This window comes from Sinocyclocheilus grahami, unplaced genomic scaffold (assembly GCF_001515645.1).
Source record: "Sinocyclocheilus grahami isolate Dianchi unplaced genomic scaffold, SAMN03320097.WGS_v1.1 scaffold801.1, whole genome shotgun sequence".
NCBI classification, from domain to species: domain Eukaryota; kingdom Metazoa; phylum Chordata; class Actinopteri; order Cypriniformes; family Cyprinidae; genus Sinocyclocheilus; species Sinocyclocheilus grahami.
In genome coordinates, this window is record NW_015505980.1 from 156656 (window position 1) to 171747 (window position 15092).

At 39.6% G+C, this 15092-nt stretch overlaps 1 protein-coding gene across 1 annotated transcript in view; it reads right to left on the bottom strand.

Moving 5' to 3' along the window:
• Nucleotides 1–15092, bottom strand: part of infgr1lb1 (interferon gamma receptor 1-like b1) — an 89083-nt gene that overhangs the window by 66836 nt on the left and 7155 nt on the right. The window contains exons 3-7 of the mRNA XM_016246535.1: nt 14871–15052; nt 14056–14189; nt 13780–13951; nt 5237–5358; nt 4496–4851 (exon numbers count right to left, since the gene is read on the bottom strand). Coding sequence (XP_016102021.1) covers nt 4522–4851; nt 5237–5358; nt 13780–13951; nt 14056–14189; nt 14871–15052 — 940 coding nt within the window. The 3' untranslated portion in view covers nt 4496–4521. The remainder of the gene's footprint in view (nt 1–4495; nt 4852–5236; nt 5359–13779; nt 13952–14055; nt 14190–14870; nt 15053–15092) is intronic.

Genomic DNA, 15092 nt, shown 5'->3' on the forward strand with positions numbered 1-15092 from the left:
CAGTTGAGTCCTCTGCACAATGTGACTTTGCTGCAGTCTGGAATTGAACTGCTGGTTTCGTCTGGTCAGAGGAGAACTGGCCCCCCGACTGAGCCTGGTTTCTCTCCATTCTGTCACCGATGGAGTTTTGGTTCCTTGCCGCTGTCGCCTCTGGCTTGCTTAGTTGGGGACACTTCATTTCCAGTGATATCGTCGACTTGATTGCACAGACACTACTTAAACTGAACTGAGCTGGATGATGACATCACTGAATTCAATGATTAACTGTCTTTAACTGAAAATTGAGTGTTTACTATTGTCATTTTGCATTATTGACACACTATTTTCCTAATTAATGCTGTTCAGTTGCTTTGACACGATCTGTACTGTTAAAAGCGCTATATAAATAAATGTGACTTGACTCTAAAAAAAAAAGATGGTTCTTTAAATGTTCTTTACATGCAGTAATGGTTTTATTTAGAACCATAGCATTCTGAAGAACCCTTTCATGCTGAAATGGTTCTTTGTGTTAGATTTTAGGGTTCTTTATTCCCGCCCTTTTTGTTTTTCAAATCTGAAACTGACAAAGCACCTCATTACTGATTTTCTGGAGTTCAGTGATACACAGATACAACTACACAGACTGTCAACACACTCTCAACAGGTAAATTATTTCATTAAAATTTAAATACAAATTGAACTTTAAAATGTAACTGGCTTCTAAACAAACATGTTCTTTTCTTTTCTTTTGTCACATATAAGTGTATGCAGCTTTGCTAACCTGTAGAAACTTCTCTCCTCTTCTCCACTAAGTAAAAGAGGCAATGAATTTATAATTCATATTGTTAGATTTAATTATTACTTGGGTTATGTATAAATATACCCAGTCACAAAAAATATTAAAACTATCACATGACTTTATATCACTCTTTTCTTTTAAGATTGTGAAGGGCTCACATACTGTCCATTTTTGCTTTTGGCCTTCATAAACATAATTGTTTTTACACAAACACATGGACACACTGTAACTCTAAACTCAATTGTGTATTTCAGATGTATCACATCCTACAACCTCATCATCTGCAGAGATCACACCAAAGTGATGGACTTTAAGGCACCATATGGACTGGATTGATTGTTTCACTGAAAGTTGGTCTTTATCACATCTATTTTTTGTTCTTATTTTGTGTTTTACTTCTTTATGTATTTATTCATGTTCAATGTCAATTGTCATTCATTAATGTATTCAGCTAATAACTGTTGTTAAGAGCACTGATCATTTTGCATGTCAAGAAAAACATAATTCACACAACATGCTCCTGTTGTTGTTATTGTGGTTGTTGTTTTAATGTAAAACCTTAACCGAGGCTACACTCTTAGATGCCTCATTACTGATTTTATGGAGCTCAGCCATCCAACTACACAGACTGTCCACTCTCAACAGATAAATAATTTCTTTCTTAAATGTCTATAAATTATAACGCTCAAATGCTAATTGGTTTCCTTTGTCTTTTCTCTTTTTAGTTTAAGAGAACATGTAAGTGTGACCAGCTCTATTCAGTTAAGGATGCTCTCCTCTTCACTAATAAGTAACAAAGATATTGAATTTATGGTCCATTTTGTTAGATATATTTTATTACAAGGGACAGGTTTATGCATAAACATACCCAGCTATCCCTTGACTTTATATTACTTTTTCCTTTTAACATTGTGAAGTGCTCACATACTACATTTTGGCCTTCATAAGCAATTGTTTTCACATAAACAAATGAACGGAGACACATTGTATATCTAAACTCAGTTGTGCATTTCAGATGCTGTCACATCCTACAACTTCATCATCTGCAGAGAGAAACTGCCACTCAGTCACACCAAAATACACATAATAATTAACTTATAGGCATCATAGAGGATTGTGATGTTTCACTGGAGCTTGGTCTTCAATACACTATTATGTTCTATTTTGTTGTATTTCTTTAAGCATTTATTTATGTTCAATGTCCATTCATGTCATTCATTAATGCATTCTGCTAATAACTGTTGTTAGAACACTGTAATTTTTGCTACAATTTCACGTCATTAAAAAAAGTACCTAATTGGCACGTTGTTGTTGTTGATTTTATGTAAAACCTTAATAGACACTTCAATATATTATAAGACTAGGCAGATAGAGTAAAAAACAATATTAATAAATAATATACACAAATAACACTAATATTAACGATATTAACATACTAATATTAATGAAAAACTATCATTAAAAAGGTTATTTAACACCAACAAGGTGGTCCTATATAGCATTTTCAAAGCATGGTTCTATGTGGTACCCTATAAAAAAGGTTCTATTTAGCACTAAATAGGGTTCTGCTATTGTTACAAGCCGAAGAACCCTTTTCTGGTACTGTTTAGAACCATTTTTCTTAAGAGTGTATAAATTATAAAAATTCCCTATACTGTAGTGCAGTAGTTTTCAAACCTGTCCTGGAGGACCCCCAGCCCTGCACATTTTATATGTCTCCCTTATCAGACACACCCAATTTAGTTATTGCAGTCTCTACTAACAAGATGATGAGCTGAATCAGGTGTGTTAGATGACGGAGACATACAAAATTTGCAGGGCTGGGGGTCCTCCAGGACAGGTTTGAAAACTCCTGCTGTAGTGTTACTGTAATATTGTGTTCTATGCATATGAATACTGTACATTTGCTACTTAAGTGTTTATCTGATTATGTCTTTTGAACTTAAAAGTTAATAATCTTTCAGTAATTCATAATGGGGTAATGGGAAACATAAGAATTAAGTCTAAGATTATGTGTTTTTGTTTTGGTAGTCTAGCAAATATTGTATGTACTGGTAATAGCAGTCTTAGGTAAGACTTTAAAGTATATCATTGTATATTGCATATTGTTTACCTATTTAAACTTAATATTATTACATTTACATTTAGTCATTTAGCAGACGCTTTTATCCAAAGCGACTTACAAATGAGGACAATGGAAGCAATCAAAATCAACAAAAGAGCAACAATATGCAAGTGCAAATGACAAGTCTCGGTTAGCCTAACACAGTACACGTAGCAAGCTATTTTTTTTTAGATATATTAAAAATTAAACATATCTATATAGTTATAAATATATAGTTGAATTAAAATAGAATAGAAAAGAAAGTGCTAGAGTTAGAGGGTCAAATAAAGATGGAAGAGATGTGTTTTTAGTTGTTTCTTGAAGATGGCTAAGGACTCAGCTGCTCGGATTGAGTTGGTCAGGTCATTCCACCAGGAGGGAACAATTAATGAAAAAGTCTGTGAAAGTGATTTTGTGCCTCTTTGAGATTACACAATAATACACCGTTCACTTGCAGAACGCAAGCTTCTAGAGGGCACATAAGTAATAAGTTCTGAAGTAATGAATTTAGGTAAAGGGGTGCAGAGCCAGTGGTGGTTTTGTAGGCAAACATTAATGCCTTGAATTTTATGCGAGCAGCTACTGGTAGCAGGTGCAAATTGATGAACAGAGGTGTGACATGCGTTCTTTTCGGTGACATTTTGATAAAGTTATGGGTTTGTTGAAACCACAAGCAGTTCTGTCTTAGCCAGGTTGAGTTGAAGGTGATGGTCCGTCATCCAACAAGAAATATCTGTTAGACATGCTGAGATGCGAGCAGCTATCGTCGGATCATCAGGATGGAATGAGAGGTAGAGTTGAGTGTCATCAGCATAGCAGTGATATGAAAAGCCATGTTTCTGAATGACAGTCTCGGTCGAATGTCCACTTCTGAAGCCAGATTGGTTGCTATCCAGGAAGTTGTTCTGTACTCTAGACAAAATAAATAAATAAACTAGCACCCAGTATAATTAATTACTAAGTGATGAGAATGAAATATTTGAAAATATTAAATTTGTTGCGTATGTGTATGATAACTTAGCCTAGTCCACCGGCAGAAACATAAATCGGCACCTATGAATTTAAGTACTATTATTAATTAATATGAATTAACTACATAATATAATTAATATTACTATTAATATTAAGTAATATAGAGTAATATTAATTAACTACATGTACTTACCATATAGTTAGGGATAGGATTTGGTTTGGGTTTACTTGCATGCAATAATGCATAATTTATTGTTATTATAAGAGTAAGTACATGTATCATGTGTAACAAGGACACTGTAACACTGTTACTGAAAATGTCTGTAAATGTCATGAAAAAGGTACTAGTAAATTTCTGGCATGAATACCCCTTTTTCCCCCTCCCTAGCTAAATAATTAATACATTAATTTATCTTAATGCAGGTTAGTGGGAAACTCGCCATGGCTGTAGTTAAAACTGTCAATGCAGCACATTACAACAAAACTAGATCGCTCTCACCACAATCGAACCCTCTGAACTGTGAGAACCAGACGTCACTGCCTGCATTGTACACAGCTTTGATTTGAATGGGTGCGATGTAGTTTTGTCTGTGACTTGGTGTGAACAAGCCGTCTTTCCACAAGAAATGCAAACACTTTCCAGTGTCATTCTTACACAGGTTCAGACCTAAAGCACTGGTGGTCGAGGGCCGTATCCCTCAGTAATGTCTCCGGGACTCATCTCCTGCAGGAATTTAGGACTGTTATAGTCAGACGACCTGCCAAAGCCTTCAGAGTCTTCACAATCCATGTCCTCTTCAGAAACCTCAGTTAGATCCACTACGGTGTCATCAAGGATAGTGTTTGCTTTGCAGTCTTTCTCAGTTGGGGAAATGGGGGGAGAACCATAACTAAAAATCTCCTCTTTCAGTAGGTGTGTGTATCCCTGAGGGGTCATTTGGGAAATGGCGGTCGGCTCGGCTTGGGTTGTAGGAGATTGGCCAGGTATAACGTTCCGCTGCATATGGAAAGGAGCAAATGGTTATTTTTGGTTCTGCTGATGGGGGTCAACAGCAGATCACCAGACACATCACAAATACAAAACACTGCTGAATAAAGAACAATTCCTAAAGAAACAGTTCACCCGAAAATGTTAAATTCTGTCATAATGTACTGATTTTCATACTGCTTCAAACATGTATGGCTTTATTCTGTTGGTTGTTCATAAAATGTAAGTAGATGTAATAGGATATCATTATCATAGGGATATTCCCACAGGTGATAAAACGTTTGGACCAACATAAGGTTGAATGCTTTTTTTTTTTTTGCTGAAATATGCCTATACTAGAATTTAAATGAAAAAAAATTTAAAATACACAACGAAAGGACCAAAAGACACATACCAAAAATTCAGGAATTATGGGGATTCTGGACAACTTCCTCCAAAGCAGCCACACAAAGCCCATGATAATGAAGAGCACAATGGTCCCTCCGCCTAGCAAAGCTGCGATTAGTCCCGTTTTGTCTACAGAAAAGTCAAGAACAATTCAATGAAGCGTCTACACTAGTACTCACAAATACTGACTTTATTTAAGATGAAGGTGAAGTTTAGAATTTCCATACCACTATCAAAATCAGACAGAACTGGAAAAAAAAAAAGTTTTCAAAGTTTCAAGCATTCCCCCAAACTGCCATTGATAGGACAGATTAATTAAATAGTCCTTTTTCAGTATTAAATAAATTGTGAATATACTTTAAGGGTAAGGTAGTGCTGTTTGGTGCTAGAAGCACAAAAATGACAACATTCACCTATTTTATTTATTTATTTATTTTATTTGTCCTTTATTTAACCAGGTAAAACTTTCTGAGATTAAAAATCTCTTTTACAGAAGTGACCTGGCCAAGATGCAGCATTACATTTCAGAAGAAGAACACAAAACACTGTATTAAAAGCAATTACAAACACTTACAAATTAATTCTTCCTTTAACAGCTCATTAATCAAAAATCTAAAAGTGTTCATTGACACTAAGGTCTGTAACTTCAAGTTGTGTTGTAAAAAGTTCTAATCATTGGGCGCTGCAAACTGAAAAGCTTGTTTTCCATGTCCAGTTTGTGCAAATGGAACCGAAAGAATGTACAAGTCCTGTGAGCACAGAAAATGAGCTCCAGGAGCTTTAAGCTGGGTGAGGGAACAAAGATATGGAGGCAGTAAAGCCAAGATGGATTTATAAATAAACAGTGAATATGTCTAATGATGTCCAACCAACTCTATTATACAAATCACAATGATGGGTACTAACATTACAATTTAATATAAACCTGAGCGCACCGTGATACAAAGTGTCCAGAGAACCTAAAAGTTTGGTAGACGCCAATTTATACAGAATGTCTCCAAAATCAAGGACTGGCATAAATGTGACAGAAACCAATCTTCTTCTTGCCTCAAATGAAACGCAGGGTTTATTTCTATAATAGAACCCAAGCTTTACCTTTAGTTTTGTCCAGTTGATTAATATGGGATTTAAAAGATAGAGAGTCATCAAGCATAAAACCGAGATATTTATATTCTGTCACTACATCAATTACAGTACCCTGTGAGGTTTTGAGTGATAGTTGATTTGCCACTTGTTTCTTTGATCTTGAAAATAACATAGCTTTAGTTTTAGTCACATTCAAAGGCCACAAAGCCTTTGTTGCACAACATCAAAAGCACTCTGGAGTAAGGACACAGCTTGGTGTAATTTAGGTGCGCTACAATAAATCACAGTGTCATCAGCATAAAAATTCTAATTAATATGACCAATATTAAAATCAAGATTATTAATATAAATAATGAAAAGCAGAGGCCCCAAAACAGACCCCTGAGGAACACCCCTCATAATCTGCAATGGTGCAGATGAATGGCCTTCCATTTGCACACAGTGTGTTCTGCCCACTAAGTAGCTTTCAAATCAAGAGGTTGTCTCATTTGACATTCCAATTTGTTTCAGTCTAGTTTTTAATAAACTGAAATCAACGTTATCGAAAGCCTTTGACAGATCGATAAACAGTGATGCACAATAATGACCTTTATCAAGTACCTCAGTGATATTGTTTATAACCCTAGTCGCAGCTGTGGTTGTGCTGTGTTGTTTCCTAAAACCAGACTGATTATGTGATAAAATATCATGTTCCATAAGATATGAAATCAACTGCTCAGTAATGAGAGATTCAAAAACCTTAGACAAAATACAAAGTTTAGAAATCGGCCTATAGTTATTCATATCGGAAGGATCTCCTCCTTTTAACAATGGGACAACAAAAGCAGACTTCCATATACTTGGGAATTCCCATAAATGAAATTATAAATATATGTCAAAGGGGCAGCAATGTAATCTGCAGCCAATTTAAAAAAAGTGGTTCTAATTTTTCAGGACCAGCTGACTTATGGCGCTTTTCCACTGCAAAGTACGGAACGGTACGGCTCGGTACGGTTAACTTTTGGGGGGGTTTCCACTGGGTACAGTACCTGGTACTTTTTTTAGTACCACTTCGGTTGGGGTTCCAAGTGAACCGTACCGTTACCAAAACGTGACGTGTAAACTCTGCTGATCACGGATTGGCCGGAGAGAATCGTCACTAACTGCATCACTGAACTTGCGATACAAACACAAAAGAACCGCTAGATTTAAATCAGCACAGCCAGCGAAGGATCGAACGCAACTGTTTTGAACGAGCGCACCTTTTTTAAACAACCAAAAAGTTTTGTTGTCTGTTGCGGAAGTACAGACGTTCCTCTCATTGATAGCAGAGGAGCGGATCCAGCGAGAGCTTGATGGGGCGACGCGGAATGAAAAAGTTTTTTTTAGGAGTCGTGGTAGTAGAGGCTGCCCAACTATAACGACATGTGAATAATCCCGCCCACTCTAAAGCGGTACTGAACTGCAGTGGAAGCGCAAACCATGCCGAGCCGAACCATGCCGTGCCGTACTGAGCCGAGTCGTACCACGCAGTGGAAAAGCGCCATTATTTACATCTAGTAGTTTGAGAGCTTTTTTATCTGACAAGTAGAAAGCGGTTTAAAAGCTGTTAAATGCTTTTCTCTGTTTTCCACATCATTCATATCTATAGTTTTAGGTACCTTAAACGACGATCCTACAGCAACTAAATGTTTATTAAAACAGTTCAGTACCTCTCCTTTATTTGAGATTTTTATGGTATTGTCTATTATGTACAAAGGAAGTTCGACAAGCTTTTTTGAGTCAATATGTTTCCAGAATTTCTTAGGTTTGTTTAGATTATTAATTGTTTAATCTACAAAGTAATCAGCTTTGGCTTTCCTTGTCATCATTGTACATCGGTTACGTAATTTTCTAAAACAAAGCCAATCGGATTGAAGATCGGAATGTCTTGCTCTAGACCAAGCAACATCACGCTCATGAAGCAAATTCGATAACGTAGGAGAGAACCAGGGGTTATCTCAACCCTTTAACACAATATTTTTTTGAAAGGCACATGTTTATTAATGATGAGCCCTTCAAAGAAATAATTCCAGGCACACTCAATATCTGGAATCATCTAAATCTTCTCTCAGTCAAGCTGAGCAAGGTCATGAACAAAACCTGTCAGGGTTGGGGATGAGGTGAGGACTCACTGATGCAAGAGATGGGCTTTTATTAATAAAATAAAACAAAACAAAAACAACAAAAACTATCCTGTGGGGGGAAAACAGGCTGGCACGACAAGGCAAGGCAGCCAAGGATACTCGAAGCCGCATGCTCACATAAAAACAGGACATGATGGGAGTGTCAGGGCTCTGTCACTTCTGTCTAGTGTTATTCATGGTTTTGTGACAGAGCCCTGACACTCCCATCATGTCCTGTTTTTATGTGAGCATGCGGCTTAGAGTTTTCTCTCTTGTCTGCGTACGTGCCTTGTTTCATGTTGGAGCATGGTGTTCGGATCCCAGCACTCATGTCTTGAGTTTCGGTTTCGTGTCGGGGTCCGGACTAGGGCTGTGTATCACCAGCAAAGCCACGATACGATACGCATCACGATACGGGCTGCACTGAATTTCACCTCAGCAGAATTTAGTAAAACAGCTATTTATTAAACACTGCATACTATAGTGCCATTGCTAACTATTGGCAGAGCAGGCAGTTGACCTCTGCATTATGAAGGGCCTCCCTAACTGTACCACAGTACAATATAGGTAATGGCATATGTTTCATGTTTACATTGGGGCACTTCCCACCAGGTACAATATTCTGATTGTTTGCATCTTGTTTTTAAGCCCATAAATAGTAATGTACTCGTTCGAGCCATACGCTCTCTTGTCTGCGTGCCTTGTTTCATGTTGGAGCGTGCTGACACTACTCCCCTCAAAAGGGACGCCAGGGAGGGAGGGAGGGAGGGAGGGGAGCCAAGCCAGTGCCAGCAGCACAGCCCAGAAAGTAATTAAAAGGATCAGGGAGGAGTGGAAGGGTTGGGCCAGGGAGGCTTAGGCAGTCCAGGAGTCCCGGTCGGAGCCAGAGGGACGAACCAGGGAGGCTCCGGTTTAACAGGAACCCCAATGGCCAGCCAGGGCGGGACCGGACACTTGGCAGGCAGGAAGGGTGGAGCCCGTATCAAGGAGGGAGCCGGCAGAGCAAGGAGCTTGGGCGGAGCCGGCATGGCAGGAAGCAAGGACGGCCTCCAGGGCTTGAAGGTTGGAGGAAGCCTTCCTCTTCCTCCTCCTCCTCTGATGAGAGCGAGGCGGTGGCATTACAGCCTCTGGGGCACTGCAGACTCTTCGGCCACCTCTGGGGGCACTGCAGCAGGCCCATTCTTCCTCCTTCGTTTATGGGTCATCGGAGAGCTGGCGCTTCCACTAACTGCAGGTGGAAAGGGGGGACAGTCAGTGGAGTGGGACTTCGCTTGGGGAGGGGGTTCAGGCTCCCCACGATGGTAGACATGATAAACGAAGTCCCAGAAGCCAAGATTCCCCAGCTTCTCCATCTCCTACTGGCTGAGAGGCTGATCGAGGCAGATGTTGAAGACCTCCTTAATATCAGCCTCACTATAGTCCAGATTGTCCACCTCAATGAGGAAGTCACAGGCAAAGTCCCTCACGTCAGCCCCATGCTGATGGAAGTAGCAAGCATTTACTTGCTGGATCATTTGCTGGCGGGTGGACAATCCGGTGGTGGGAGATGGGAAAAGGAAGATGACCATCTTTGCGGAGTGGCCTCTTTTGGCCAGTTCCTACTGTCAGGGTTGGGGAAGAAGGGATGAGGCGAGGACTCACTGATGCAGGAGATGGGCTTTTATTAATAAAATAAAACAACAACAAAAACTACCCCGTGGGGGAAAAACAGGCTGGCACGACAAGGCAAGGCAGGATCAGGACAAGGCTGACAGGATACATGCGATGATGAACTGGCACGGGACTGCAAAACACAAGGAGAATAAATAGGGAGCAAATGAGGAGGGTAACCGTAACGAGGAAAACACAGGTGGGGCAAATTAACCAATAATCAGGTAACAAGATGGGTGGGGTCAGAGAGCACATCGCACACAGGAAACAGGAAACAAGGACAAAAGCCATGTGCTCACACAAAACAAAAACACAAGCACATGGCCAAACAAGACACGAACACGCAGCTAATGAGAATACTCATAAGCCGCGTGTTCACACAAGACAGCACACAGCCAGCGAAAACCAAGCTGCGTGCTACACAGCACAAGACAACAAGAAAACCATGCGGCTGAACACAAACCGCGTGCTACACAAAACACAACACACGTGGACAGAAGAGTGCACGGCCGAGCAAACTCGAGACCGCACGCTCCCACAAAAAGACAGAACATGGAGCGCAAGTGTCCGGACTAGTGCACAGATACGACGATGTATCATCACAGAGATTTGACGATACGAGTATCGATACAGCTGGCCCTGTATCGATATTGTGGCACGAATACAAGAACAACATTTAAAATTGAGCAGAAACGTGCAAGGTTTCTAAAAAATAATGAATAGAGCATAATATATAGGCTATAACAAGGTTTAATCTGGCCGCAGAGGAACACAACTGGGTTGCCTGATATAAAGAGACGTAATCCCCGAAACAGAGCTTCCCACTTGCGCAATACGGAAATATCTGCTAAGTGTGCTACTTGTCTTTGTCAACCTGGCAACCGTGTGCACGCACTCTCTCTCCACTGTGGATAAACGCGCTTGCTTTCTGAAAACACCGGTTTTAGTTTAAGCTTGCAGTTTAGCGATCTCCACTTCAATATTCTATTCTCAGAAAAGTGTAACTCATCAAGTGTTCATTTATGAGAGCGAGAGAGCATTTCTCTATTAACAGTGAAGCTGTGGCTTTAATTCCTTTAGAAACAACGATGTTACCAGCTCCTTGTTGAGAAAGATAATGTAGCTCTTGAGCGATTAAGCTATTTAGTTGATAAAATTGCAGGACAGCGCTGAAAAGTTGGTTCTTGAATGAGTGCGCACGTAGTGTGATCTGTGTGAATAACTGAGCGTGTGTGTGCGTTAGATACAGAAGACAGAGCATTAGTTTAGAACTCTTCTAATTTTTATTTTTTAAATGTAGAGTGTGTTAATTTGTGCAATGATAACCTACCAGCAATGTAAATATTTTTTTTTTTTATATATCAGAATGACCTACATTGCAATATAAATTTATTAGGACGAGTACATTACTATTTATGGGCTTAAAAACAAGATGCAAACAATCAGAATATTGTACCTGGTGGGAAGTGCCCCAATGTAAACATGAAACATATGCCATTACCTATATTGTACTGTGGTACAGTTAGGGAGGCCCTTCATAATGCAGAGGTCAACTGCCTGCTCTGCCAATAGTTAGCAATGGCACTATAGTATGCAGTGTTTAATAAATAGCTGTTTTACTAAATTCTGCTGAGGTGAAATTCAGTGCAGCCCGTATCGTGATGCGTATCGTATCGTGGCTTTGCTGGTGATACACAGCCCTAGTCCGGACCCCGACACGAAACCGAAACTCAAGACATGAGTGCTGGGATCCGAACACCATGCTCCAACATGAAACAAGGCACGTACGCAGACAAGAGAGAAAACTCTAAGCCGCACGCTCACATAAAAACAGGACATGATGGGAGTGTCAGGGCTCTGTCACAAAACCATGAATAACACTAGACAGAAGTGACAGAACCCTGACAAAATCTTGTTCACTAAACTGAGACATACTCCGCCTTATAATTATCCGAGGTTTGGTCTTAGGTAATTTTGCATTTCTAACTATTGATGATTTATCTGTCTTTTTTAAGTTTATCCTGGTTGGAATATTTAGTAATTGCTGAATATTAAAAGTATCAAAAAAGAGTTTAACTTCAGTAGACAAAGGCTGTAACCAGTTCCAATTAAGATCTTCAATTAATACTATTTCCTTAAAATTTCAATTTTTCCTTTCTCTTTGGAGTGTTACAAGCTCTTGGTACATAAAGAAGATCTGCAAAGTTGCAAAGACTAAAGTCTCAAATCCAAAGAGATATTCTTTATAAAAGTTCAGAGTCAGCCACGCCCCCCTAAAACGCCTCGTTCTAACACGCCCCCACATATCTACGTCACTATGTGGGAAGATTTGCATAACGCCGCCCAAATGTTCACGCAAAGAAAGAAGGCGAAACTTTTATTCTCACTGTAGTATTGTTGACGCTGCAGCCATGTCGTGAAGACGCTGTGTGTTTCGTTGTGAAAGCGAAACTACTTTGTTTGGTCTTCCAAAAGAGGATGATATCTGCTTCGTCATGCCTAGAGCTGATCTGTGCTGGTCACTAAGGGAATACATCAACTTTCACTATGGACGAAGCGGAGTCCAGCCCGGGGTCGTCACATGTGGTTGCCGCTCATTCGTTGGATCTGCAGGGCACGCTGTTCTCGACCCCGCCGCCTCAGCTCACTCTATCCCGGCCTCAGCGCACGCTAAGCCGGGGCTTCCCCTCACGCTAGGCCACTGTATTTTTCATTGTGAAAGCGAAACTACTTTGTTTGGTCTTCCAAAAGAGGACACGACTACAAATCAGTGGTATTTACAACACTGTTCCAGAACAGTTTAACCCAAATATCCAGATGTGTGGAGCACATTTTATGGAGGACTGTTTCCTGATCCTGGGAGAGTAGAATACAATGCCGGCAGTTCTGACTCAGAGACTGTAAGTACGTTTTCATTTAAAGGATTTGCCACTAATGATTCAAACGCGAGTTTTGAGCAGTGTAGAGTAGGGCTTGTTGTTTGTCATTTCTCCGATCACAAATGCAGACAGGGTTTTATGTTTACGCGGCACGATGCAATGCAACGCAACGCATAAAAAGACAGTATAAGTCATTATAATCAGTAATTATGTCCCCACTGGATGCAACAAATGCCTCGTTTGTAATGGGTTTTAATGTTTTTGTGTCATCGCTCCGGCTGGGACATGCCATCACAGTATGGTGAGGGGCGTAACATTTCCGACACACGCTTGAGGTATTCGGCCAATCACAACGCATTGGATAGCTGGCCAATCACAGCACACCTCGCTTTTTCAGAATTTTGTAAAAATCTACGCGTTTCAAAAAGGCGGGGCATAGAGGAGAAACACTAATGTACAGTATGTGGAAAATAATGTGTTTTTTTAACTTTAAACCTCATAAACACATTTCATTACACCAAATACACAAAATAACGTTCTTTTTAGCAGCATCATATGACCCCTTTAAAGCCAGGTTTCAGAGATTACCAGAACATCAGCATCTGTATTCTTTATCCATATACACACTGTATCCATTTTAGGAAGTAAACTTCGTACATTTAGGTGAACAAAGCCTAACCCAGATCTGATTTTAAAATCTTCCAGAGTAGAATATGAAGCTGTAACATCTTGTGGGCCCGGATTTACTGCATTACGAAAAATTAACACAATTAAACTGATAATGGTTTTACCTGTCTCAGGTGTCTGCTGAGGGACACAAACGTTTCTGTAGGTATATGAAGGAATACCAGCAATCATCCCTTCAAGCTTCAGCTCAACACACTGTCCAGCTGTGCTTTGGTTCAGGTGGATTTCTGCAGTGCACAGCTCCTCATCCTCAAAACATGAGTATAAAACCTTTTGCTGTGGAAGGAGAAAAGAACAGAGTGATTTTAACAATTCAACGTCCAAACATGACTACCATTTGAATAAGGACATGGAGGAGTCTGTGCGACTGCTTTTCCAACCTCATCATGTGTGATTGTGTACTTAAATTCTTCATTCAGTATGTCTTGCTTATGAAGCATGAAAGGGTGCTGAAAGGACACTTCAATCACATCTTTGTGGACAGATGTATTTAAAGCTGGAAAGTCCAAAGAGCCTGAAAAAAGCAAAAGCCGATATTACATTAAGAAAGTCAAAATAACAAGAAATAACTGAAATAGAAAAGTCATCTGGCAATAGACTAAAGCAAATTAATTCCAACACTAAAATTCAAATATCCAAATAGATTTGCATTTCCTGAAGGAAACAGCAGCATTGCGTAAAGGCAGCAGAATGAGAGTTAAAGATTTAGTGAAGTTCATATTCTTTTAGGCTTTGGCTCTCGGTAAATGAAATGCTGGCGTATAAGAACGAACAAATTATTAAATAGGCCTAGATGCAGTAGGGAAAGCACCAATTAAGCAAATATTAAAGGGTCAGAGAGGTCAGACAGCTCTCAGATTCCATCAAAAATTGGAATTGTGTTCCGAAGATGAACGAAGGTCTTGTGGGTTTGGAACAACATGAGGGTGAGTAATTCATGACAGAATTTTCCTTTTTGGGTGAACTATCCCTTTAATGATGCCATCACTACCTGCTGAACACTGTTTTAATGGAAGATTTGCCAACTATACCAACGGTTTGGGCTGAATGAACTGCAGATGTTTTATAATTAGAAAATGAGTCTTAAAATGTCTGAGAAATATCAATAGTGTTTCATCATCAACAGTGCCTTGCAAACACTGTAATAAACATTATTACTCTATCCATATGATTGAGTTATACTCAGAAAACTTACATTTATATTTATGTTTTTTCTCATCAAAATAGTCTTTGCTGTAGGTGAATCTAATGGAGACGTTTTCTGATTTCTCTTGCCCATCATGTGCCGTCACGAACACAAAGTAATCGTCATCCGCATCTCTGCTGTAGCTGCTGATATCAAGGTACGTCTGAGAGGTGTCAACTGTTTGGGAAGCACTAGAGATAAATGGGACAGAAAGATTAAGTAATATCACAT